Source organism: Balaenoptera ricei, chromosome 2 (assembly GCF_028023285.1).
Source record: "Balaenoptera ricei isolate mBalRic1 chromosome 2, mBalRic1.hap2, whole genome shotgun sequence".
Classification (NCBI taxonomy): domain Eukaryota; kingdom Metazoa; phylum Chordata; class Mammalia; order Artiodactyla; family Balaenopteridae; genus Balaenoptera; species Balaenoptera ricei.
The window spans coordinates 142204747-142230494 of record NC_082640.1 but is presented as its reverse complement, the minus strand read 5'-3'; the positions used below and the strand labels follow the sequence as shown (position 1 = coordinate 142230494).

The following is a 25748-nucleotide window of genomic DNA, read 5'->3' as shown; positions in this document are numbered from 1 at the left end:
TTGTAATCACTGTTACCTCAGCTCACATGTCTATCCAGGAAGTGCTTCTTAGGTTTACAAAATGCGCTGTCCATCCTGTGTTTAACACTCCCCGGCTGCTGACTGAACGCGGGTACCAGCAAAGCAATCCAAGTTTGGAAGTGCAACAGCCAGGGTTTCATGATTAAGCAACCAAGCCCCCCGTCAGAGCATCAATCCCAAGGCCACTACCAGAGTCACTGAACAAATCATCAGGGTATCCTTTTGCATCTTGACACCACCAGCAGCACTTGTCCAGAGGAGAAGGGGGTCACACTTAAAAGGGGCTTACAAAGGATATTTTGGAGTCTTGTCTACTAACTCCTGTCTTGAGCTGAACTACTGGCAAAGTCTTCACTGCCGCTGGAGCTTAAAAGGCTCCCAGATAAGAGGGCAAGGTGGCTCTTAAATGCAACAGCACTGATTAGGCAAGGACTGGCATCATTAGAAGATGCCGAAATCCTACTGCCATCAGGGTCTCAACTCAGCACCAGCCAAACGCAGGACCGGTGCCAGGATTTCAGAGTGTGAAACTCTGAACTTGGCCTTGATTAAGCAGCAATCTTTTTTCTTTTCTTTCTAGTGTTAGGAGACGGGTTATAAATAATTAGAAATGTATTATGCAGTCCTGACTAATTCTTAACTTAGTTCCTTGATAGAAGAATGAGAACTGGAGATTCTCAGCATTTCGGCCGGCAATTTACTGATGAGGGAATTGGTTCTTGTTTTCATTAAAGCATTCAATCTAAATGTCAAGTGTAACAATACACATAAATGACCATTCAAAAAACAAAAACCACAATTTGAGCTTACACTGCTAATTAGATTATTTGGGGGGGATGTTAATTAAGAGAAATTGGATGGTTTGGGTTCTCCTGGTTTCTTAATTATATTTGATTGAATCACCATGTGATTCAAGACAAGCTATTGAGGCTTCACGCATCCCAATTCCCACCTTCTCTTCACCTTCAGCCTCTTCTCAAATTCTAAACTGTCACAACCTGACCCTGTGGGTGTTGGGACACAGTGAGATTGGTACTGTGTTTGTAAAATTGATTTACTGTGGTCTGTAATTACACATAATGATTTGAATTTTTGACTTGGCACTGCATTTTTCATTTAAACCGGATCGTTCTTCTCTACCCCAGAGAAACAGTGTTTACGTAATTGCTCTCAACTCATCGACTTGGGTATTATAAATCAGTCCTGCAATAAAAGACTTCCAGAGACACTGCAAGCATGAGGTTCCTGGCATAATTCAGGCCCCAGGACTGTTCTAGTTTAAGGACAGGAATTGAACAGCATTCATTTCTTATTGGATATGAGATGGGGAGGGCTGTCTGAAGCCTTAAGATCCGGGCAGCAAAGAGAACAGGCTGTAGGGTGATCAGGGGGGCTGGGCTGACCCCAGAACAGCCAGCTCAGATCCATAGGTCTCTTTGCTTATCTACATCTATGCCCACCTTGACCTGCATACAAACTATACAGTGTGTGTGTGTTCCTCTATTATGTCTTATATATCACTGATCCTCCGTATTCACAGATTCTGTATTTGCAAATTCACCTATTTGCTAAAAATTTCTTGTAACCAAAATTCAACACTCGCAGCATTCTCATCGTCATTCACGGACCTGTGCAGACTGGCAAAAAATGAGTCCTTGGAGCACGTGTTCCTGGCTGGAGTCGAACAGGCCTTGTTGCTCAGCCTTCCCATGTCAGTTCTCATACTGTAAACCAGTGTCCTTTACAAGGTTGTTCAGTGCCATGTTTTTCTAACTTTGGTGTTTTTCGTTGGTGATTTACTGTTTAAAATTGCCCCCAAGTGTAGGGCTGGTGTGCTGGCTAGTGTTGTTCAGTGCAAGGGGCTGTGATGTGCTTTAGGGAGAAAACACATGTATTGGACAAGTTTTGTTCAGCATGAGTAAGAGTGCTGTTGGCCTTGAATGCAGATATTAATGAATCAACAATATGTATTAAATAAGATGTCTTTAAACACATATAAAATAATGTTATGTATTGATAGGTTAATGAAAATGTCATGAGGTTTGCAGGAACCTAGCCTAGTATTTCCCCTAGCAGCAGGGGGGTTCAATGTTTGCTAATTCAGTGTTCACAGGGACTTCACAGAACATCAGCAGTGAAAATAATGAGAACTGACTAATATAGATATGGATAAAATTCTTCATTCCGTCTTCCATCCTGGAGCATTTTTGTCTTAGGCTAGCAGTTCTCAACCTTGGCTGCACATTCAACCCCTCTGGAGCCTTAAAAAAAATCCCAATGCCCAGATCCCAGGCCAGACCAAGTAACTGAAAATCCCTGTAGTGGAGTCAGAGCATTCATACTTTCTGATGCACGTGAGTGGTTTTAATGGCTAGCCAGGCTGAGAACCACCATCCTGGGCTGTCTTCTTACCTCAGTGTTCCCCTCAAACTCTGCCCACATCCTGGACATTGCACACCTCCCCAGGTTGGCTGCCTGGTCTTAATAAAATGCCCCCAAAGAATGGGCATTTTTTTACCCTTTAAGTCACTTTAAAAGAAAACATACACATCATTGCTTTGGCTTCACATGCAGAATTCTGCTCAGGCTCTTCAGCGCAGGATTTTATCACTCTTGTCCTGCCCTCCAGGTAAAATAGATATTTTGGAACCAGAATTCCAACGTGAATGATATCTGGGCAGAAATTTCTAAAAGACTCCCTATACAATGTTTTGACTCCTGGGCAATAGTGCCTGCCTCTTGCTGTGGCCATTTCATCCTTGCGAGGCAGGAAGAGAGGGTCAGGGGTCAGCCTCAGGCTCTCTCTGGACATGAATCAGCTGCAGAAAGCTCTGAGTACATTTTCTCTTGGTCTGGAAATTCGGTAGGTGAGAGCATAACTGATTCACAAACAGCAAAAACTGTGTTCTAGATCCACGGACCAGGAGCGTCAGCAACATCCGGGAACTTGTTAGAAAGGCTGGACTCTCAGGCCTCACCCCAGACCCAGAATTAGGACCTGCACTTTAAGATCCCGGGATATTTGTGTGCACATTCAAGGTTAAGATGTACTGGCTACACACCCAGCTCTGACTTACTGGCTTGACACCTGTTCTGTTGATACTGGGGGAGGCATCATCTGCAGCAAATGCAGCCTGATGAAGTAAGAATTTGGGATTTGGGTTGGAAGACATATGGCCATTCTGTGCCTCAGTTTTCTCCAGCAGTAGCTATCAAAGGCTCCATCATAAGATTGCTGAAAAATTAAATCATTTACTGTACATGAAAGTGTTTTTTAAACTGTAAAGTCCTACAGAAATATTAGTTATTAGTTGTCAGAGTAAGAATAACCCAATATAAACCAACACTGCTAACTGAAAAATCAACTCAAAGTACTAGCCAGCCTAATGATATTCATAGAGCATTTTTAGTGTATTATGTGCCATATGAAAAATATCTCTGATTGCTTGATAGTGTTTCACAGATTTACAAGAGATGAATTTTCTACCATGGCCTGTCATACCAAAAGAAGTGTCTTCCTTGTTCTTTCAGAATTCTTATCTACAGACAAACTTTTCTCTGCCCCAATCAGAGTAACGTTCCTTTGATTCAGACTCAACTTGATCTTTCCTTTCCTTCCACTCATTTTAAGTGTTCACATTTCGTTTCCATTTTGGAGGGTCAGGGCACGTGAATCACCTTCTTTTCCATTAAAGAAAAGAACCCCTCATGAGACCTTCTCTTTGTCCTGACAGTGGTAAGCAACACCGATTGCCAGAAGTCCTTATTGAAGATTCTAAGTACTTCCATTATATTTAGAAATTCAAGCTAAGAACGTATAACACAGCTAGGTGACACTGGGTTCCTCATATGCAAAACAAGGAGGTTGGACTAGGTGAACTCCTTCCTTCATTCATTCATCAGACATTTGTTGGGTGCCCGTGTGTCAAGCTCTAAAAGCTGAGGGCGCAACATTGAAAAAGCCATTACAGCCCAGAGGATGATCTCTCAGCCCCTCCCTAAGCCAATCTGCTACGATGCTATTAGCATATTTATGCAGTGCCATTCTCATTTGGACAAGATATTTTCCTCGCATTGTTTATTTCCCCATATTTTTAAAAAAGTCTGCCTTGTAATACTGATAGAAGAGCCCGCGAGGGTGTCAGGGTAAAGGAGCTGCCAGCCGCTCACCGCAGGCTACATTCTGCACCAGGGAAGGCACTAACCGATCTCATCTCTCCCCTTCCTGGCTCATCCCAATGCTCTCCTTTCTCCTGCACATTTTAGGCTTTCATGGAAGGGTGACTGAACGAATGAATGCTCTGTCTCTTTAGTCTCTTTCTTTCTTCCAGGCCCTGGGCTGGGGATACTCTACTGTCCTTTCCCCAAACACAACCCAAAAGCACATCCTTAGGACCGCCTTTCCTGAACCTTCTCCCTGAAGAGGAGGCCACACGAGGGCGAGCACAACTGCAGCACCAGCTACCGTCACTAAGGCTGGCCGAGTGTCGAGCACTGCCAAACGCGCCCTCACATTGTTCCGGTCACTCCTCACTTAATGCCTTATGCAGTGGGTTCTATCATTACTCCTCCCCCACGTACAAACACACAAACACACGTTTCACAGAGAGGAAGCTGAGGTGCAGAGGGTAAGGGGCTTGGCAAAGATCACACAGCTAGGAAGGGGCAAGGGCCAAGTTTCAAAACCCAAGGTTCTCTGACTTGCAAGTTTGACTTGTGTTCTTCAGCCCAACTCCACACTGTTTCTCATGGAAGTAAGAACTCCAGCCCTGACACTGGGCCTTGACACTGAACACTCAATATCCAAAACCCCGAGCAGGTCCACTGGCTCCGCATTCAGGGTCTCATAGTACTCATCTGGAAAATAGTTATAACAATGATAATATCTCTCCTACCTACCTCCCAGGGTTGCTGTGGGATCACACGCTGCCCGTATTATCCATCCATCCATCCATCCATCCATCCATCCAATACTCGCTGAGCATCTGCTCTGTGTTGGGCATATGCTAGGTATTAGGAAGGATGACAAAGGCCCACTAAGATGATGTACGCAAGATCCTTTTGAAATAAATTTTTTACCTTCCTGCAAAAAGAGTTTAAGCTAACTGCCTTATTCACTCACTCATCCAACAAACACTTAGCTAACATTTCTATGCACAGGGCACTATGCTAGTGACTAGGGCTACAGGTGCCGAAAAAGAGAATACTAAAAGACAGGGCAGCACAGATGCAAACAGTATCTTCTATCACTTATTAAGCCATCACCTTCTATCATTCAGAAGCACACAGCTGCTAGCAGCTGTAAGGCAGTGTTAATATTTTAAGTAACACTTTGCACGAAGGTGAAGAATTGCTGAAGGAAGTAAAAATGTTAGGTGATTTCAATTTCAATTAATTTGCTACAGTATCTCAAGGACTAATCAGAGTTTTTGAGGAGGTGGTAATGCACCAGGACCAAGATGCTTCTCTGAATCCCGGCTCTCCATTTTAGAATGACAGCGTCAGGAGAAATGCATAAAAGTCAGAAAAGCTCTTCTCTTCTCTCTTGCTTCTATGGTAAATGTGCATGTTGTTTCTTTGGCTATTCCATGCAGTCAGTTAAAATCCGTGGCTCTGAGTAGCATGAAGATGCCCTATAACTGAATTAGAAATCACCTGCTCAGCTGCCTGGGAAGCGTCTCTTTTTCCACTTGGGCTTTCCCTGACTGGCTCACAGAGCTTATGGTTTTGGTCTTGTGTGGGTGTTCTGAAGGGCAGAGTCAGATGAGCATTTGCATAAAAAAGCCAAATCAAGATCTTTTCATTTTAAATTAAACGCTAGAGGGAATTCCCTGGCGGTCCAGTGGTTAGGACTCCGCGCTTCCACTGCAGGGGGCACAGGTTCGACCCCTGGTCTGGGAACTAAGATCCTGCATGCTGCACAGCATGGCCAAAAACAAACAAACAACAAAAAAATTAAATGCTAGAGGAGGAGCAGACTTAAGAGGAACAACCTAGTTTTTTTTCCCCCTTCAAAGGTGTAAGATAACCATGAAGTTTCCCTAAACAGAAAGCTGTGCTTCAAGAAGCATCCCCGTAAAATGAACACTGACTCACCAGGTGCCCAATAGGGTGGGTATAGAGCTCCTCATTCCTGAGTTAAGTCCTTAAGAGAATTGGTAGAGGCATAAAACAATGCCAATGTTTTATTTTTATTTTTACTTTTTTTTAAAAGATTTTTTTGATGTGTACCATTTTTAAAGTCTTTATTGAATTTGTTACAATATTGCTTCTGTTCTTTTATGTTTTGTTTTTTTGGCCATGAGGCATGTGGGATCTTAGCTCCCCGACCAGGGATGGAACCTGCACCCCCTGCATTGGAAGGCGAAGTCTTAACCACTGGACTGCCAGGGAAGTCCCCCTATGTTTTATTGAAAAGACGTTGTTTTTGTTTAGATACCCAATGGAGTCAGTCCTGATGGGGTTTTAAAGATGGTGTTGCATTTCTTAGGCCCTTCCTCCAAGAATATTATTTTCAGAAGACTGGAAGGTGTCAGGAGCACCACAGTTTGTTTTCCTCATTTATTTACTCCCCAACTATCTCAGAATTCCAGAACTGTAAAATAGGAAGGGACTTCTTTAAGAATATGATTTAGCAATCATCCAATCTACCCCCTTGCCATTTTATCACTTAAGGAACCAGAGGCTGAAAGAGATACAGCAATTGCCAAGGTCACTGAACAAAGTTGATATTGAAGTTAATACTAGAGCCCCTATGTTTTTGGTCTTTATCATTCAAATTATATCAATGGTCATTAGTCTTTATATCAATGTCATTGATAGAGAGGGGGAGATTAATAGATCTGTGATTTAAAACAGATAATCTCTCGTTTAACACCAGAATAACACACTGCAGGACCCCAATGTTGAGGCCTATGTACAATGTAATAAACAATGTAACCCAAACACAGCAGGGTCTAGGGTCTCCAAAAACAACAGTATGCCATTGGGTTTTTCCAGAACCAGAGCTGTTGCATCTTCACAGTGGGTTGGCAATTTCCAGTTCTGGGCACTCTGTGCACCTGTTTTTCTCATATTGGCTGCCCACCACTGTTCAGCCATCCGCCACTCAAGACCTGCCACAGGACGCTCTTGTTTTTGCCAAAGTGGTCAGAGAGATTGCCAGCACAGATGTGAAGTCAGGTATTGTCTGGAGATTGGAAAAAGCAACACCTTCTTCGGCCAGAATCTTCACCAGTGGAAGACTGGTTTCTCTACTACAGTTAATCCTACTAATCAGTTTGGGTTGTATTTATTTAATTCTGTGGTTTTTATAGTGACAATATATTTATGCAGATATTTAAAACTGGGATGTCTATATGTATACCTGGAAGCCATCATTTATATACCTAATTATCTAATGAATTGACCAATCTGCCATTTGAAAAGATTGGGCAATTTCACAGGGATGTCACTATCATAACACCTGGGCCCTAGAGGTGGTTATTTATTGTTTATTGACACTTTGTAATTAGCAGAACCACAGAATCTGTCATTTTAGAGCCTGAAAAAGCTTCAGGGATCATTTAATCGATCTTTCTGTTCTCCCCAGACTACTTTCCAGATAAGACAATGGAAACTGAGGGAAGGTAGGTGACAGGCAGAAGGTCACATTATGAATGAGGAGAACTAGTTCCAGGAATGCTTCTACTTGGCAATGGGATCTTCAGGCAGTCTCTTACCTTTCAAATGCAGACCTTACTTTAATAGAAACAGGTGACATCCTATTAGTAAAGAGAGTTATGGTGGGAAGATCACTATCAGGAAAAGTTTGGGCTTGAAGAAGGAGTTCTAGGGGAGGTAAGATATTTCAGATGCTTCTCATTAAAGATTTTAACTTAAGAGACAGATTTGTCCCCATTTAAAATCAATGGCTGTGAGTAGCATAAAGTTTGGTTTCAATACTTAATCTTCAAAGACTGAAATAATTATGCTTAAGATAGTTATCATTTATTGGGCTGTAAGCATTGTACAAAGAGATCTATATTACATGTGATTCATTCATGCATACATTCATTAAGTATTTATTCAACACCCATGATACGCCAGGGAGTGTTTTGGACAGTAGGCATACTATAGTGAACAAGGCCAGGTCCCTGGCCTCTTGGAATTTATAATCAAGTGGGAGAGATAGATAATAAACAAATTAACAAGTTAAAATAGACTTCCAACATATGGAGATGTTACCATTCCTTCTGGAAACTCACTAAAAAGACAGCAAAGGCATAAATGCACAAGGAAAAGGACACAGAGAAATGACAGGAGATGACAATGGGTATCAGAAGACCACTGAAGTCAACAAAATTTTGGAAGCTTGGGAACAGAAGGACATGAAGGTAACTGACTCAGTAGACCAAAGAAAGGGGATACATATGCCCACAGCAATGGAAGCATGACAGTTTACGCTGCAGAACTCCCAAGAAATTTAGGACTCCAAGATCACGTACCTCTGAAGGCAGGGGTGCTGGGAGGCGCTGAAGACAGGAGGTTTGGTAGAAAGTATGTCTAAGGTACAGGGACAACCTCAGATTCTCTCTCCTACCCCAAAAAATCAGGCAACTATCCTATCATCTTAGCACCTTTCTCCTGACAGCACCCAGGACCCAGACAGCCAGGCCTGTATCTTTCAGAAGGAGAAAAGGATTCCTCTAGGGGAAATGGACTAGTTCATGAGAAAAGAATTACAGCTGTGAGTCCCCAGGAAACAGCCTGGCCAGGCCCGACCAGATCTCTCCATGGTGAAATTCATACACACAAGTTCAAGTGCCTTCCTTTTAAATGAAAGGACATTTGCTTGAGATACAGAAAAACAGAAACAGAAAATTAACTCAAGGAAGCACAGACAATGTTGGGAGCTGAAAAAGACTCCAAAACTCAACTGTAACATCTTTAGAGATATTAGAAAAGGTTTGCACTTATGAAACAAGAACAGAATGCAATATGAAAAGGAACATTCAAAGAACAAGAACACTTGCCATTTGAAAATACAATAGCAAAAATTAAAAATTATATAGTAGGTGTAGAAGATAAAGATATCAACCAGAAAGTAGAACAAGAAGACTAAAAGTAGAGCAAAAAGATTGAAAACAAGAAAGGGAAAGTTAAGAAAATTAGATGATCAAAAGAGAAAAGCTATTATCTGATTAAAATCAGAGGGAATTATTTTTAAGATTTGAGAAAATTTCCTAGAACTGAAGGAGCACAAGTTTTTAGATCAGGAGGGTTAGTGTAAAATCTTTGTCTTCAAAAAAAAAGGACGGTACTTAGGCTCAGAGAAGAATTTCACAATCACTCATGGGTGGGGATTATTACCCCCTTCTTAAATGTGAGAAAATAAAGGCCAAGAGAGCTTAAGGCATCTCTCCAAGGTCACACAGCTAGTCATCAGCGGAACTGGGAATCAGTGGAATCAATCAGACCCAGGTTGGTCTGACTCGAAAGCATGTGCTCTGAACCACAAGTGGATATTGCCCGAGACCTTTCTGGACTCTGATTCTGCCATCAGTGTAAATTAGCAACCCTGCCAGATCCATGCTACCAGCATGAGTTCTTGAATTAGCCAAAGTATAACAGAGGAGGGAATGTTGAGAAATATGGGATTATTTGCCCAAACTCTCCCTTCAACTGTAAAAACTAGGCCACCTCCATGGATAGATTTGGGTGGTGATGCAAACCGGGGCAATTCTGGAGAGTCAGACTCATATTTGAACTGTGGGACTTGAGGAAAAGCAAACTTCTCCAGCACCAAAGGAAGACCCAACTCTACTTGTGACGGGCTTAGAGATCAGGTTCCCAATGGGATCCTTATGACCATCATGGATTTGTTTGAGGTAGAAGTTTCATCAAAGTTCCCATTGGAAAGACGTGGTGTTGGGAGTCTATGTATTTTTTTTTAATTTTTAAATTTAATTTTATTTATTTTATACAGCAGGTTCTTATTAGTTATCCATTTTATACATATTAGTGTATACATGTCAATCCCAATCTCCCAGTTTATCCCACCATCACCCCCACCCCCCCTGCCACTTTCCCCCCTTGGTGTCCATACATTTGTTCTCTACATCTGTGTCTCTATTTCTGCCCTGCAAACTGGTTCATCTGTGCCATTTTTCCAGGTTCCATTAATATACGATATTTGTTTTTCTCTTTCTGATTTACTTCACTCTGTATGACAGTCTCTAGGTCCATCCACGTCTCTACAAACAACCCAATTTCGTTCCTTTTTATGGCTGAGTAGTATTCCATTGTATATATGTACCACATCTTCTTCATCCATTCGTCTGTCGATGGGCATTTAGGTTGCTTCCATGACCTGGCTATTGTAAACAGTGCTGCAATGAACACTGGGGTGCATGTGTCTTTTTGAATTATGGTTTTCTCTGGGTATATGCCCAGTAGTGGGATTGCTGGGTCGTATGGTAATTCTATTTTTAGGTTTAAAGGAACCTGCATACTGTTCTCCATAGTGGCTGTATCAATTTACATTCCCACCAACAGTGCAAGAGGGTTCCCTTTTCTCCACACCCTCTCCAGCATTTGTTGTTTGTAGATTTTCTGACGATGCCCGTTCTAACTGGTGTGAGGTGATACCTCATTGTAGTTTTGATGTGCATTTCTCTAATAATTAGTGGGGAGTCTATAGATTCTTTACATCAAAGACAAATCTGGCTTTCAAGCAGGCTTCTTCTAGAGTTCTAACAGCTCAACCAAGGGCCCTAAGTCTTTGCCAGTCTAGATGATTCCAACAGAATCTAAGCTGATTGATCTAAAAGAGGGAGGGGCAGAGGGGAAAGGTATGTCTCTGTACCCTCTTCCCAAAGTCAGGATTCTTAAGTGTTTCGTATCTCTCAGCCCATGCCATTTAGGTGGCAGAGAGGTCTCATAGGGTCAACATCTCCAGAAGTAAATCAATTACCCGATATGATGAAGTGGAGCTGAAAAAACTGACCTGCGGGCAAAACAGTCTCCTGGGTCAAGGAATTTCAGCAGCCCTTTTGCTTGGAGTCACACCAGTTTGAGAGTTTGACCCCTGAGTGTATAAAGCTTCTTGCTCCTAAGCCAGTGCAGGGGCAGCCAAAATTACAAAACCTGGGTTAAGTATAGGAACATATCTTTGTTCTCGGCCACTTGGTGGCTATTTTTCCAGTGTGAAGACCTAAGAAGTAAACATGAAATCCTTTACTTGCTCTGTCCTTTAAGAAAAAGCACTTGTTTCTCATGTTGACCTTTCTAAAAAGTTTGTTCATGCAACTGCAAAAGGATGGAAGGCAGCTCACAGGCAGAAGTGTGGACGTGAATGAGGAGATGGTCACGAGCATGACCCCGGCATTGAGCTACCCCAGTCGAGAGCTTAAAGAGCTTTTCTCTGAGCAACTGCTTCTCCAGTACCCCATAATTAGCCTGCTCTCTGAACTGCATACAGATGGAGTGGCTGGGGAAGAGGAGCAAGGGAATAACTCTAGAAGCAAATAAAAATGATGCAGCTTCTCCAGCTAGAGAGAGATCATCACCAACAGAAAATTAGGGAAAGAACTGTGACCATACAAAGCTTTAAATTCTTTCTCACAAATCGCACAGATTAAAAAGAAAGCATTCAAGCAACACAGCTTTGCTTGCAAGACATCCACCCTCGCTGACTATTGACAAAACTCATTCCTGAACAGCCGTGAGCTATATGACAAGGCTTACCTTGCATTTAGGGTCTGCGGCTCAGATCCCGATTCTGGGACTGGCTGACCTCAGTCACACTGTCAGCCTTATAACCAAATTAGAGACACTCTTGGGAATCAAAACCTCTCAGACTTTGTAGGGGAGCCCACAGTGCTTTGAGATTCCAGGTGAATTTGGAGCTACCCTGCCAAAATTTAACAAACGGTCATTTTTAGCCAAAGATGCCATTATTGTACTTGCAGTGAGCTCTGACTTTTAGAACAGTACTTATATATAACATTCAGTCGGGATATTGAAATTATCCTGCTAAGCCTGTCAGAGTTAATAACAATATCGCAGGCACCAATTTCTTGGATAACGATGAACATGTGTGAATAATCCCCTTTCTCACAAACTATCTCCCTGAGGCCTAATGACTACTCCAAAATTCTTCCAACTTTCCAAACATGCTGCAGTCCTGAGCTTCCTCCCAATGCACCCAGTGGATGCAGACCAGGCATCATTCTAGCCAGGCCCTCACATCCACATCTTTTCTCGGCAAGTTCTCTCTCCAGCTCCTGAAGGTATTTGGGAAGGCCACCTTCTCTGTGTTTAGAAATGCAGCTTGAGGTGGGAATTAGAGCCACCTGCCCACTAAGTCTGGAAGCATAGAATGAAAGCACCATACAGGATCCTTAGGGGTCATCCAACCTCATGCCTTGATAAAGAAGAGTCCCTGAGAGTGCAGGATCCCACACTGAGCTGGAGATGGAGTGACTTTCCTAGGCCACTACTCTTTCCTTCCACACTCTGCTCTCTCGGGACTGGCCACACTTCCCTAGCCTGTATCTATGTGCATAGCCTCATTTTTCTCTATTAAATCTTATTCTGTTACTTAAGGATCATTTTAATAAATGTGAATAAAATCCTTACACTTATTGCTAATTTAAAAAGTTATTCCTGGGCTTCCCTGGTGGCGCAGTGGTTGAGAATCTGCCAGCCAATGCAGGGGACACGGGTTCGAGCCCTGGTCTGGAAAGATCCCACATGCCGCGGAGCAACTGGGCCCGTGAGCCACAATTACTGAGCCTGTGCGTCTGGAGCCTGTGCTCCGCAACAAGAGAGGCCGCGATAGTGAGAGGCCCGCGCACCGCGATGAAGACTGGCCCCCGTTTGCCGCAACTAGAGAAAGCCTTCGCACAGAAACGAAGACCCAACACAGCCATAAATAAAATTAAAAAAAAAAAAAAAAGTTATTCCTGTTAGCAATGGATCCCAAAGAAGCAACAACAAAATTTTACCTATTCTTATTCTTTCTTTTCCTTCTGGTCCATTTTAAGCTATTTAGTAAGATACATCACTGCAACAGTCCTTATGGGGATATAGGTATTTGGGGAAGGCAGCTCTCTACAGAGCTGACTCAAAGTATCTTGATTTCAATTGAGCCTATTGGAAGAACCGTGCCATAGAGCTGCCCTAGGAAGCTTATTCCACCCTAGTTTACCGCAGAGCCTGGGCTGGTGGATGAACCACCCTTTACTTGTATCAGCATTAACAACCAGTGCAGAAATAATAATAATGAGGGCTATTATCTGTTGAGTATCTCCTATTGGCAAGTGCTTTACATGCATTTTTCATTTAATCCTCACAACCCTAAGAAGCTCTCTTAACTCATCTTCACTTATCCAACTTACTGGACCAACCGGTACTTTCCATTCCCTTCCAACTATTCATAGATGCCCGTGGCTCATGGACTCTTTACGAACTAGAATTTACTTGTGCACTTCTGCTCCCACCAGCTGACTTATTGGTGTACCAACAGAAGGTTGAATTTGTCACCAAATCTATTTATGCCAGTTGTACTTACTATTGTAAATGTATCACTTTAAAAAGTATAACAGAAATAACATATGAATTATAAAAAAAGTTAACTGCTTAAAAACTTTGTTACAAGCTTTAGAAATATCCATTGTTTTACTTAAAAAAAATCTACTGTTGAATTCAGTGTTAGTGAGAAAACTATAAGCTAAATTATAAAAAGAGAAAAACCAGAATCTAGAAAGATTCTGTGCTCTGTTTTTGCAAATGTCTTCAAATTCCGCTTCCATTTTAAGGAAATCACAGACAATAATGCATCAAGAGTGTGATTTATACAGGAAAAACAAATAGCAGCCTCAGTCAGGAACCCTACCCTCAAAGAAAGGACCATCTCACGATACAAAAGATGGCACATGAATGTATTGACACTTTAAGTTAAAACAATATGTTTAAGGTCTTAAGCCTTTTTTTATGATTTCCTGCTTTAAACAGCTATTGCAATTACCACATCAACCATCCAACCTATCAAGCCAATTAAGAGATCTCCTACCGAAATGTATTCCCATTTTATGGATGAGGAAAGGAAGTTTAGAGCTCAAGTAACTTGTCCATGGTCACATACCCAGTTATTGGTGGGGCTGGAATTTAAAACCAAGACATCTGACTTCAAAGCCACGTTCTTGATTTTGATCAAGACTGCCTCATCATTTATACCCCAAACTTGAATATCTAGAATGCCACTTATAGCCTTATAATCCCCTTTGCATTGCAATGTCTTACTGTGCAAAGGAGAAGGCTAAAGTATAAAATAATCTGTTATAAATTTTTAGCTCCGTATGGGTTTTGCTGGGCTTTTCCAAAAGGATGCTTCTCGGCAAGGTTGGCTGTGAAACAAATCTCTAAAGCAAACCCTGTGCTCTCATTGGCTCTACTCTCTAATTGTAGCCATGGAATTTGTCTATGGGAATAGTCCAGACTTTTGGCAAAGAATGACTCTCCCAGGGTATGTTGGGAGTTTTAGCCTTTCTCCAATCCACAAAAATCCTTTATAGCACTTTCCAGATTTTGGAAGCCCCCTGCCTACCTCACTTCCCCATCTCCATATCCCTCCTTTTACTTGACTTAACACCTGAGACTTTCTAAGACCGTATTTTACCTAACAGAATGTCGAGGACTGGGGTGGGGGTAGGTGATGGCAGGAATGATACCTACAGTGTTCAAGAGTTAGAAAATATACCTCAGATTAATAGTAATTGCTTCTACTAAAATTTACCCTCACCTGTCACCATGAAATTCAAGGGTTTAATTTGCTTAATGTTAACAACATCAAAGATAAGCTACACTCTTGATACATCTTTCCTCAGTGTAACCTGAGTTTGTCCCCAGAAATCTTAAAAGTGAGAAAAGAAAAAAAATAAGTAAATGCAAGATTAAAAGATTTTTTTGTCCCATTGTTCATGGAGTAGCCACTGTTAGACTATAACTCTAAATCTTGTGAAATAATAGAAATTCTAAGACTACAGGGCTCAGAAAATGTCTTAAAGAAGCCAGCCTGTTCATCTCCTTCTTCCTCCCCTCTTCCAGGCTAGTCCAATTTAAGCCATTTATTCCAGCCAGAATCCATCCTATTTTTGAAGTACAGTGGGGAATTAGAAACAGTACTGCCTTCCTCTGGAGCTCATCTAGTGTTTAATAACCCTCACTGTCATTACAGTCCAAAAAACTCCTCCCGGATAGAGGCCGGATGGTACAGCCTCATGAACCAAGGCATGTGTACCATGGAGGTCTTTGACTTTTCCCAAGTAGTGGGATCTCCGATGCATAATAAACTAGCAGGCTTCTTGCTTACTACAGTGTTTTTTCTGATTGTTCCTCCCCAAGCCCCAGAAAACAAACACTAGACACAGTGAGGAAAAGCACCGTCCTGTAAAACCTTTGGACTCTTGGAAACAGGAGAAGGATCAGGCAGTGGCAATATTGGGTCCTCTGAGATATCACTGAGCCATCTTCACAATGTCATATCAGGAAGGCCAGGGCCATATTTAAAAAAAGGTTCCCCCAAAGGGGAAGGAAGCTGAAGCTAAAAATATATCATGCCAGCTGTTATAAATGCTTCTCAAAGGAAGCAAAGCAACTAGAGTTACCTCTTTCAAGAGCAAATGAGGGGTTAAGGATCTAAGGGAATTTTTCAGTTACATGCCAGGTTGGCTACGTTTTGGGGAAGAAGAAATTTTCCACCAAGAAAGAAAGTCTGTTGGTAAAAGACAAAATAATTCCATTAAAATTTTAAAGGAACTCCAAAGGACACCAGTGGCTCCCAAGGCTTAGGATGGGGATGACCTGCAGTCTGCAAGAGAGAAGCAAGGTCTCCAAGCCTTGCCCCTCTTTTCAGTTCCCAGGAGACCACTTGCCAAGACCTCTTCTTATCAGGCCTGCACAAAGTTGAGTGTTCTCTCTCCTCCCCTTGAATATTTGTGTTCTAATGGTTTTTTACAGGATGGCTGGAATGAGCTCGAAGTAGCTGGTAGCCTTGTAAGAAAATGTGAAGGGCAGAGAGAAAAGGACTTCTTGCGCCAAACGGGTATCTTTGAAAGAGCTGGCCTTGGCTGCCTAAGGGGCTGATGGAATTGGGTTGTTTTTTTTTTTCAGTTGAAGATTCAGGGTTCCCAAAGGAGCCCCATTTCCTGAGATCCACAACATCCCTCCTTTTTACCTTGCCCTGCTGAATTAGTTTTGTTTCAGGTGTCTGCTCCCTGGGTCCCTGCAGCCATCCTTTCCATGAAGGGATGGACCTTCCACCCCGCAGGAAGGCTGAGAAACAAGGATCAAAGTCCAAGAAATATCAAGGCACAGGATGCCCCAGTAGTTTTTACATTTTAACTTTCAATTTTGAAATAACTACAGATCTACAAGAAATCGCAAAAATACTACATAGAGAGGTCTCATGTACCCATCCCCCCAGCATCGCCCAAGATGACATCTTACACAACTGTAGTGTATTACCAAAACTAGGAAACTGACATTAACACAACACCCTTAACAAGACTATAGACCTTACTCAGATCTCAGCAGTTTTTGTACACACTATTTTTTTGGTATATATTTGTGCATCTTATCACCTATATAAATTCATATAACTATCTCCACAATCAAGATCACAGTATGTTACTAAAAGTCTGTTAGTATTGAGACCAAGTTGGTAACGTAAGTCAGGATGACTGTAAGGATTATGATAGAATGCTAAATGATCAATATTATCACCAAATATTTAGTGAGTTCTCGAGGACACTTTCTTATTTATTTTGGAAATCCATTAATTTCATGAACATCTGCCTAGTGAGCCCAGGAATTTATTAAGTCCCTACTGTTCAGCAAACGTTTCTGGCAGTGCGGGCAGACAGGCTTCAACTCACATGCCATCTCTTATTGAATTATAGTGGCTGCCTCAAGGGGTATATTGAGGAGGACGCAGAGGCCACATCTGGGCTTAGCAGGAGACAGCCATTATCTAAGAGATGCTCTACCACAGGAGAGTGGCAGCTGAACACGTGCCAGGAATTTGCCATCTCCAACATTTCTGTGACTTTTTGAGGGTGTTCAAGGTGCTGGGAAAGAGGGATAAAGAAGACAAAACCCCTGTCCCCAAAGAGTTCATAATCAGGAAGGGGAGGCAAATATGTCAACCAAGAACTGGGACACAGAATGCTCAGTATATGAGTCAGTGCAAAGCAAGCATACTTGGGGTACAAGACTTGGATGGTCTGTGACATTGGTCAAGTTGCTTGGCCTCTCTGTGCCTCGGTTTCCTTATCTGTCAAATGGGAATAACAATAATAGCCACATCGTGGGATTATAAGAATTAAATGAGCTAATATTTATGTAAAGCGTTTTGAAGAGTACCCAGCATGTAGTAAGCACGATGCAGCGATTACTGTTAATTTACTTTTCATGATCTATGGTACCCCCAAATTTTTAATGTATTGCTTTTATCATCAGAAAAATCAATTTAGATTAATAAAAGAAATACTAAGGTTCCAAGCTATACCATGAGACTGTAGAAGAAGTGGGCAGTTCAAATGGAGCACTTTGGAATAATTTTTGTAATGCAAAGTTTCTGAGTTCTTGCCTCAGTCTAGGCTAGCAAAGGTTGGCATGTGTTCAAATCCAAATGTAAAGAATGCTAAGAAAAATCGTGTATTGGCAATGATTTGAATAGAAACAAGTTCCTTTCATTTGTAACTGCAGCACATAGTTTTCTCCCAAGTCAAATTCTGCCAGTGAAGAGTAGCAAACGGTTAGAAAGTCAGTCTGGGGCAATGGAGGTGGCACTGACCTGCCCACAGCAAACTTCTGTGGGCTCTTAAGAAAACCTGGATGGTTCTTTTCCTGGAGAGTTTACTTTTTCTATGGAAGACTTGAGACAGAAAGCAAACCTAAAGGTGTTAAGCCAGGTTCTAGGCATGTTGTATTTGGAATTGCTTGTGATGGTCAATACAAAGGCCATGATTTGTGACAGCCAATACCTTGGTCCTTTCTGGTCCCACAGGCTCATGATGAAGAATCTGCACATTCTTGCTCTCAGTCAGCAGACCCCTGAGTAGCCTTAAAAGGAGAGCTAGGTACTGAAAATAGATTCTCCCCTCTCGTCTGAAACACCTTGATGCTCTCCAAAATGGTGCTTCATAGACTCTCGATTGTCCCAACCCATTCTTCTCTTATCTCATGGAAGAAAAGCCCCAGCTCAAAGATCCTGTGGGATCTCATTTGATTCAACTTCTGTAATCAATAAAAGGTACTCTCTCCTCTGTCTAAATGGATGAAAATTGGTTGATTCTTGTTAGATTAGGACATAGTTTTTGCCCTCTACTTTTAGCCTCATCTTAATCCCTTCCTTCAAAAAATCTGTGTGGTTCCATCATCTATTTTTTAATGTATCATTTTCTCCATCTCAATGTGCCAGCACCTTCTCAAAGCCAATATACATCCAAAATCAAGCTTATAGCTAGTTTCTCTCCCTATCTTGTTTCTTATCTCTTTGGAATCACTAACTCAACTTTCTTCTTCCCTTAAATGCCTATCATGTGTGAAGCACTTCCAATTGATCTCTAAGATCTCTCTTTGATAAATCCAACGGTCACTTCCTGGTCCTCATCTTATTGGACCTATCAGTAGCATTTGACTCAGTTGATCACTTTTTCCTTCTTGAAACCTTTTCTTCATTTGCCTTGACACACACACACACACACACACACACACACACACACTTGAGTTTTCTCCAACTTCAATGGTTTCTCCTTGGTTTGCTGCTTCCTCTGCTTTTCCCCAGCCTTCATGTTGATGTGCTAAGGTTCAGCCGTTGGTTCTCTTCTCTATCTGCATCTCTCCTATGGTAATCTCATCTCATAGTTTCATAGCTTTAAATATCACCCATGTGCTGAACTCCCAAATGTCTATCTTAGGTCAGTCTTCTCTCCCAAACTGCATGCTCATATATCCAATTGCTTACTAGACATCTCTGATTGTCTAACAGATGTATAAACTCACCATCTATGAAACTGAACTCCCAATCTTACCCCCAAACCTACTCAATAAATAGAGACTTCCTCATTTCAACTGATGGCAGTACCATCCTTCCAAGTTGTGTAAGCAAAAACCCTGAAGTCATTCTTGAATTTTTCCCCTCACAACTCATTTATTCTGTCAGGAAATCCTTTTGGCTGTACTTTCAAAAATATATCTAGACTTGACCACTTCTCCCCCCTTCTACTGCAGCCATTCTGGTGCAAGTCATCAATGTCTTGCCTGGATTACTGCAATAGTCTCTTAACCAGTCTTCATGTTTCTGTCCTTGTCCTGGTACAATCTATTCTTAACACAGCAGCCAAAACAATCCCTTTAAAACATGAGTCAGATCACATCACTCGTTTGCCAAAAATCCTCCAATGGGATTGCTGAGAGAAAAAGTCAAAGTTCTTGCAATGGCCCACAATACCCTGTAGGATGTCTCCCTCCCTGTTACCTCTGCAACCTCTCCCACTGCTGTCTACCTCACTCACTCTTTTTCAGCCAGCAACCTTCTTTGCTTTTTCTCAAACAAGCTGGTACTCTTCTATCTTGGAATCTGAAGGCTTAAGGCCAAACCATTTTCTATTGCAGTGAAATGGTCACAGCAGACTCAAGTCCCCCTAGACCATGCTGCATGGTCTGGGCTCAGGAAAGATACAATGCAAATGAGGGCACAGAGTCTGGGGGTTAGTGCTAGCACTTTGCTTCTCACTGTCTTGCCCAGTCTCTCTCATTCATTTAGCAGACACTTACTGAGTGCTTACTGTTGCCAGCCCTGGCCAGGGCTGGGCATTTACGTACATAGTCTCATTTACCCTCACCACAACCCTCGCAGGCAGGTATCATGAATGTTCCCATTTTACAAGTGGGGACCTTGCTCAGAGAGGTGAAGTAACTCAGCCAAGTTGCAGTTAGCTAATTTCAGGTCTAAGATTTGGATGCAGGAAGCAGTGACACCAAAGTCCTTGTCCTGCCCACTTTGTCAAGCTGCCTCCCAGGTGCTGAGGAGATATTTGATAGAAGCACAAGCGAATGAATGACCCAAAGGATTGCAGTTTTGATAAGCACAATTTAACCACCATTGACAATGCAGAGGGGTAAAGCAATGACATTAATGTTTTGTTAAAGAGATGTTCTCGAAATACAAGTGCTGATATGACCTAAGTGTTTGAATGAAACTTTCTGGAGGAGAGATCTGAGCTCTTACCTTCTTTACTGATACTCTGAAAAGGGGCTCTAACCCCTTTCTTCTCAAGATACGTAATATAGTTACCTTGTTAAACCTCCAAGTCCTTTTCAGCTCAAGTACTACACTGGGCTCAAAGGTCTAGGAGGCCATGACAATCATCTAAGCATTTCCTCCCCTCTGTTGGGCGAGGTAGCCACAGTGAAATATAAAAGTGCCTGTTGACTACAATCTGATAACCATCTCAAATTGTACTAATCTTATCAAGACCCCGGAATGTGTAAATCAGCGGAGATGGAAATGTGATGACCCAAGACTAATTTCAAGACAAATGACATAGAACTCAACCCCTTAAAATACAAAAGACCAAGTTTTGAGAGGGTAGGCAGCTCAGAGCCCGCATCTCTCCCAGCTATCAAACAGTTTTGTAACAATTACTGGATTCTGTCACTGACCCAGGAAACTCCGGCCAAGAAGCTCTGTCATCCCAGCCTGCATGTGTCTGCTTGAATAGTTCAAGCCATCACTCTCCGTCACACAGAGGTTAGTGAAACTGTTCCCTGGATTACTAGTCTGAGAAAAAAACTGTCACCAGAACCTCTTACACAATAAACTAATGATGCAATAATCACCTAATTCCCCAAATTTGCAAATTATCAATATCTACATATAAAAATGGACGAAAGAATTTTAAAATCTCATGTTGTGGCATTATCAATGCGGTATTTTAAGTACTACTTTGATTATTCCACTGAAGTACTGTTTCAATCAATGTAGTAAAAATTCAACACTCTTACGTATTTGAAAAAGCCATTTAAAAAGGCCCATTAGCCAAAAGATCCGAGGGGAGGTAGAGGCCAAGAAACTGTCACTGACAATCCTTAATCCTCTCAGATCTTTTAATTGGGGGTTCCTGCATGTTGGCAGGCACATGAGGTCTAACCGCAAAAGCTTTTCCCCAAGAAAGTTATCTATGCACTGACGCTGTCTTCAGGGACACATGCAAACTAGCATCAGGGAACTCTGTTTAATGGCAGGCCACTCTCCCACGTTGCCACTTTACAGAAGCACCAGTGGCATGTTTGTCACTTTGCTCAGCCTAAGTGGGGAGCCATAGAGAGGAGGACTCCTGGCCCTGGTCCCAGCTGTGGGCAGAGTACTTTGCTTTAGTGGTCAAAAGAGGAGGAGGCCGTCCTCTGCTCTCCCCTCCCGCAAAGCCATCCTGCCCCACCTCTCCTAAGGGGTTAGACTGAGCAAGAGAAGGCCATAGCATCCACACCAGGCCACGGCACAGAGCAGCATTCTCAGTTAGCAAACCTGCTCCCCCTGGTCAGGAGGAAAAGTGACTCTGACAACTGGGGATTAAAACCAGGAGATGCAAGGGAGGGAACATTCCAGGGTGAAATTAAAAAATAAAAAAAAAGAAAGAAAGAAAAAAAGAAAGGAAAAGAAACAAAAGAAGTGAAAAGAAAGGAAAATGCACAAAGCCCATGAGGTTGTCTGGTTAACCATGGGTTAGAATCAGGTTTAGAGAATCACACGGGAACTCAGTGTCTCAGCGAATCCAAAAACCCCAGGTGAAAGATAGCGGGTGAAAGGCATTTCTGTTCGTGGAAACAGGAAGTTTCCTTCTTTCACCACTTAATCTGTCTCATTTAATTTTTTCTTTTTTTTTTGGTCTATTTGTAACCCGAATTTGGACCATCAATCATTTTTAGCTGCCCAGCATTTTTCTCTTTCCAGAGTTGAAAGAACAACAAAGATGGGGTCCAAAGAGCCCTTTCCCACAGCCAATTCCAATCAGCCCTCCTCTCCCAGGGTTACAGGGTGCTCAGAGCAGACATTCCCAGTGGGACATGCCACACACAGCAAGTCGCCAAACCAGACTGCGCTAAAGGGCTTCTCGGGGACTTACTTGTACTTGTGCTGGTTCCAATCGTATTGATTGTGGTGGGGACGGATGAAGAGGAGTAGAGGGGCACGTGGCCATTCTCACACCCCAGGCTTTTGTCCTGCCAGTTGGAGGCGTTGATGCAAATCCCAGAATCCCGAGAGTTCTGCCACCCGTTAAGCTTGTCGTCGGAGTTCTGTCTTTGGTGATAGTAGTGCGTCTGCCCATAATCCACGGAGTCCGAGCGGCCTCGGTTCTGGCCGCCAAAGCTGGTCGACGTGCGGTCCTCCAAGTGGTTCAGCCACATGGCCAAAGCACTGCGGTCTTCCAACGAAGTGGCCGGGTGGATCAAAGCATAGGACAGCAGCTGCCTGCTCTCCTCGATGTGCTGGTTGTGTTCAATGGAGTGCGCCAGGATTTTGGGCAGCAGTTTCATATACTCTACTTTTGCGTCGAGGTTTCCTGGCTTCAGCAAAGGCAGGTGAGTTAACAGGAGGGAAATCACTTTATCCTTGGATTCCTGTTGCCATTGGTTAATGATTCCTGAAAAGGAAAATATGCAGGGCAAATAAGCAATTACACCGACAGTGGCACCAAGCACCACACTGTAAAGAGAATTCCTGGGGATTAGAGTCTCAATCTACGTACCCTGGCTAAATTTTCTCAAAACAGCCTCTGCATTGAGTTGGATAACTGACCTCAGGTTGTCAGGGGGCAGTGACTTCAATGAAACATGAAACAAACGCTCTGAGATGTTTGGGTGCTCAATCTAATTCTCATGCAGGTCTCCAAAGAGGCTATGACCACTTCGGTACAAACAAATACAATTTACAGCCATTTTATTTCTTAGGAAAGTCTAGGCAAAGCCTCAGATAGGTGAAGAAGGAATAAGAAAATCTCCATGGAAAAGTGAGTATAATCAAGGGTCCATATAGTGGAGTCCGCGAAGGTACGGCTGCTTTCCCTTCCCCAGACATTTGTGGAAAGTGGCTGAAGCCCTGACAAAGGCATTTGTTTGAAGTTGGTTAAACTTCCTAGACGGAGAAATCTGTCAGGGAAAAAAGGACACCCCTCAGCTCGGTGAAGTACGCCTGCACCTTCCTCATGAGAAGCTGACTCAGAAAATGACTGTGATCTCAAAGCTAGAATGAACAATAGACCCAAGACTTAGCTCCAGTGGCACCTCCGATCACACATGCTAAGCAAGCTATTTTTCTTTAAATGTAGAAGATCTGTTTGGTTATTTTTATTATGATAAAATATACATAATATTTGCCATTTTAACCATGTTTAAGTGTACAGCTCTGTGGCATTAAGTACATTCATATTGTTGTGCAGCCATCACCACTATCCATCTCCAGATCTTTATCTTCCCAAACTGAAACTCTGTACCCATGAAACACTGACTCCTCATTCTCCCTCTCCCATCCCCTGATGACCATCATTCTACTTTCTGTCTCTATATATTTCACTACTCTAGTTACTGTATTTAAGTGGAATTATATAGTATTTGCCCTTTTGTGACAAGCTTATTGCACTTAGCATAATGTCTTCAAGGTTCATCCATGAAAAGATTTGTTTTTAACACTCTCCCAAGGAACCCCTCCTATTCCCTACTATTCAAAACACAAATTTTTTGCCGTTAGGTAAACATGGATTAATTGCCTTAACTGGCCTTTGAAAAGTAGCTTGTTTTGGAGACTGATAGTTATCCATGGGGCCTGGGATGATAGGAAAGAAAGCTCCCTCCAGAAAAGTCATTCCGAACACCTGAACACCTCAACTGGCCCAGTGATGACTGTAGAAGGGCTAGGACTTTCACAAAGTATCTGCAGGGTTGAAAAGGCACTTCTGGAATTTAGCAGAAGGGCTTCACAATTCTAGTGAGGCACAAACATACCAGAACAAGCTCAAGAGTCAGTGTTGACCATAAGCTACAAATGCACCAGCTGTGTAGGATAAGGCCTCTCAAGACGAAGGGGTGTATTCAATGAAAATTATTAGGCGAGAAAGACATGGTAGGTAATGAAAGAATGTGGGCTTCAGAGTCAGGCACACATTGGCATGAATCCCAGCTCTGGCACCTAATTGGCAATGGAACTTTGGTAAGTTACTCAATCTCTCTGAGCCTCAGCTCCCTCATTGTGAAGAGTGCTACCAAGAGCACCTGTCTCTCCTTGTGTTATAAGATTAAATGAGGTAATATATCAAAAGGACCAGTCAAATACTTGATAGTGGAAATAATTCCTTCTATTTGTCTCTGCATTAGTCAGGCCCATGTTAGAGCCATGCTGGGTGGTTTCAGATACCAAGTTTTAAAAATAATAGAGGCCAGATACTCTAATAAAGATCTATTAAAAAAAACAGAGACCAGAGATGACCCAGGGAAGGTCATTAAAAATTATCAGAGTTGATACAAAGCTACAGTAATCAAGACAGCATGGTACTGGCACAAAAACAGACACATGGATCAGTGGAACAGAACAGAGACCCCAGAAATAAACCCACACACCTACGGTCAATTAATCTTCAAGGAAGGAGGTAAGAATATACAATGGAGAAAAGACAGTCTCTTCAGCAAGTGGTGTTGGAAAGTTGGATAGCCAGCCAGATGTAAATAAATCAATGAAGTTAGAACACACCAGCACACCATACACAAAAATAAACTTAAAATGGCTTAAAGACTTAAATATAAAACATGATACCATAAAACTCCTAGAAGAGAACACAGGCAAAACATTCTCTGACATAAATCATATCAATGTTTTCTTAGGTCAGTCTCCCAAGGCAATAGAAATAAAAGCAAAAATAAACAAATGGAACCTAATCAAACTTGCAAGCTTTTGTACAGCAAAGGAAACCATAAACAAAATGAAAAGACAACCTACAGGCTGGGAGAAATATTTGCAATTGATGTGACCGACAAGGGCTTAATTTCCAAAATATACAAGCAGCACATACAACTCAATTACGAAAAAAAAACAAACAACCCAATCGAAAAATGGGCAGAAGACCTAAATAGACCTAAATAGACATTTCTCCAAAGAAGACATACAGATGGCCAACAGGCACATGAAAAGACGTTCAACATCACTAATTATTAGAGAAATGTGAATCAAAACTACAATGAGGGGGCTTCCCTGGTGGTGCAGTGGTTAAGAATCTGCCTGCCAATGCAAGGCACACAGGTTCAATCCCTGGTCTGGGAAGAGCCCACATGCCGTGGAGCAACTAAGCCCATGCACCGCAACTACTGAGCCTGTGCTCCAGAGCCCACAAGCCACAACTACTGAACCTGCGTGCCACAACTACTGAAGCCCGTGAGCCTAGAGCCCGTGCTCCTTAACAAGAGAAGCCACTGCAATGAGAAGCCTGCATACCTCAACGAAGAGTAGCCTCCACTAGCCGCAACTAGAGAAAGCCTGTGCACAGCAACAAAGACCCAACACAGCCAAAAATAAATAAATAAAATAAACAAATTTTTTTAAAAATTTAAAAACTACAAAGAGGTACCACCTCACACCAGTTAGAATCGCCATCATAAAAAAGTCTACAAATAACAAATGTTAGAGAGGGTGT

At 42.3% G+C, this 25748-nt stretch overlaps 1 protein-coding gene across 7 annotated transcripts in view; it reads right to left on the bottom strand.

Annotated features, from left to right (window-relative positions):
* The window catches only part of SAMD4A (sterile alpha motif domain containing 4A), a 224759-nt gene that overhangs the window by 60228 nt on the left and 138783 nt on the right, over positions 1 to 25748 (bottom strand). For all 7 annotated transcript variants that reach the window (XM_059914273.1, XM_059914267.1, XM_059914271.1 and 4 more), the window contains exon 3: positions 22194 to 22712. In XM_059914273.1, coding sequence (XP_059770256.1) covers positions 22194 to 22712 — 519 coding nt within the window. The remainder of the gene's footprint in view (positions 1 to 22193; positions 22713 to 25748) is intronic.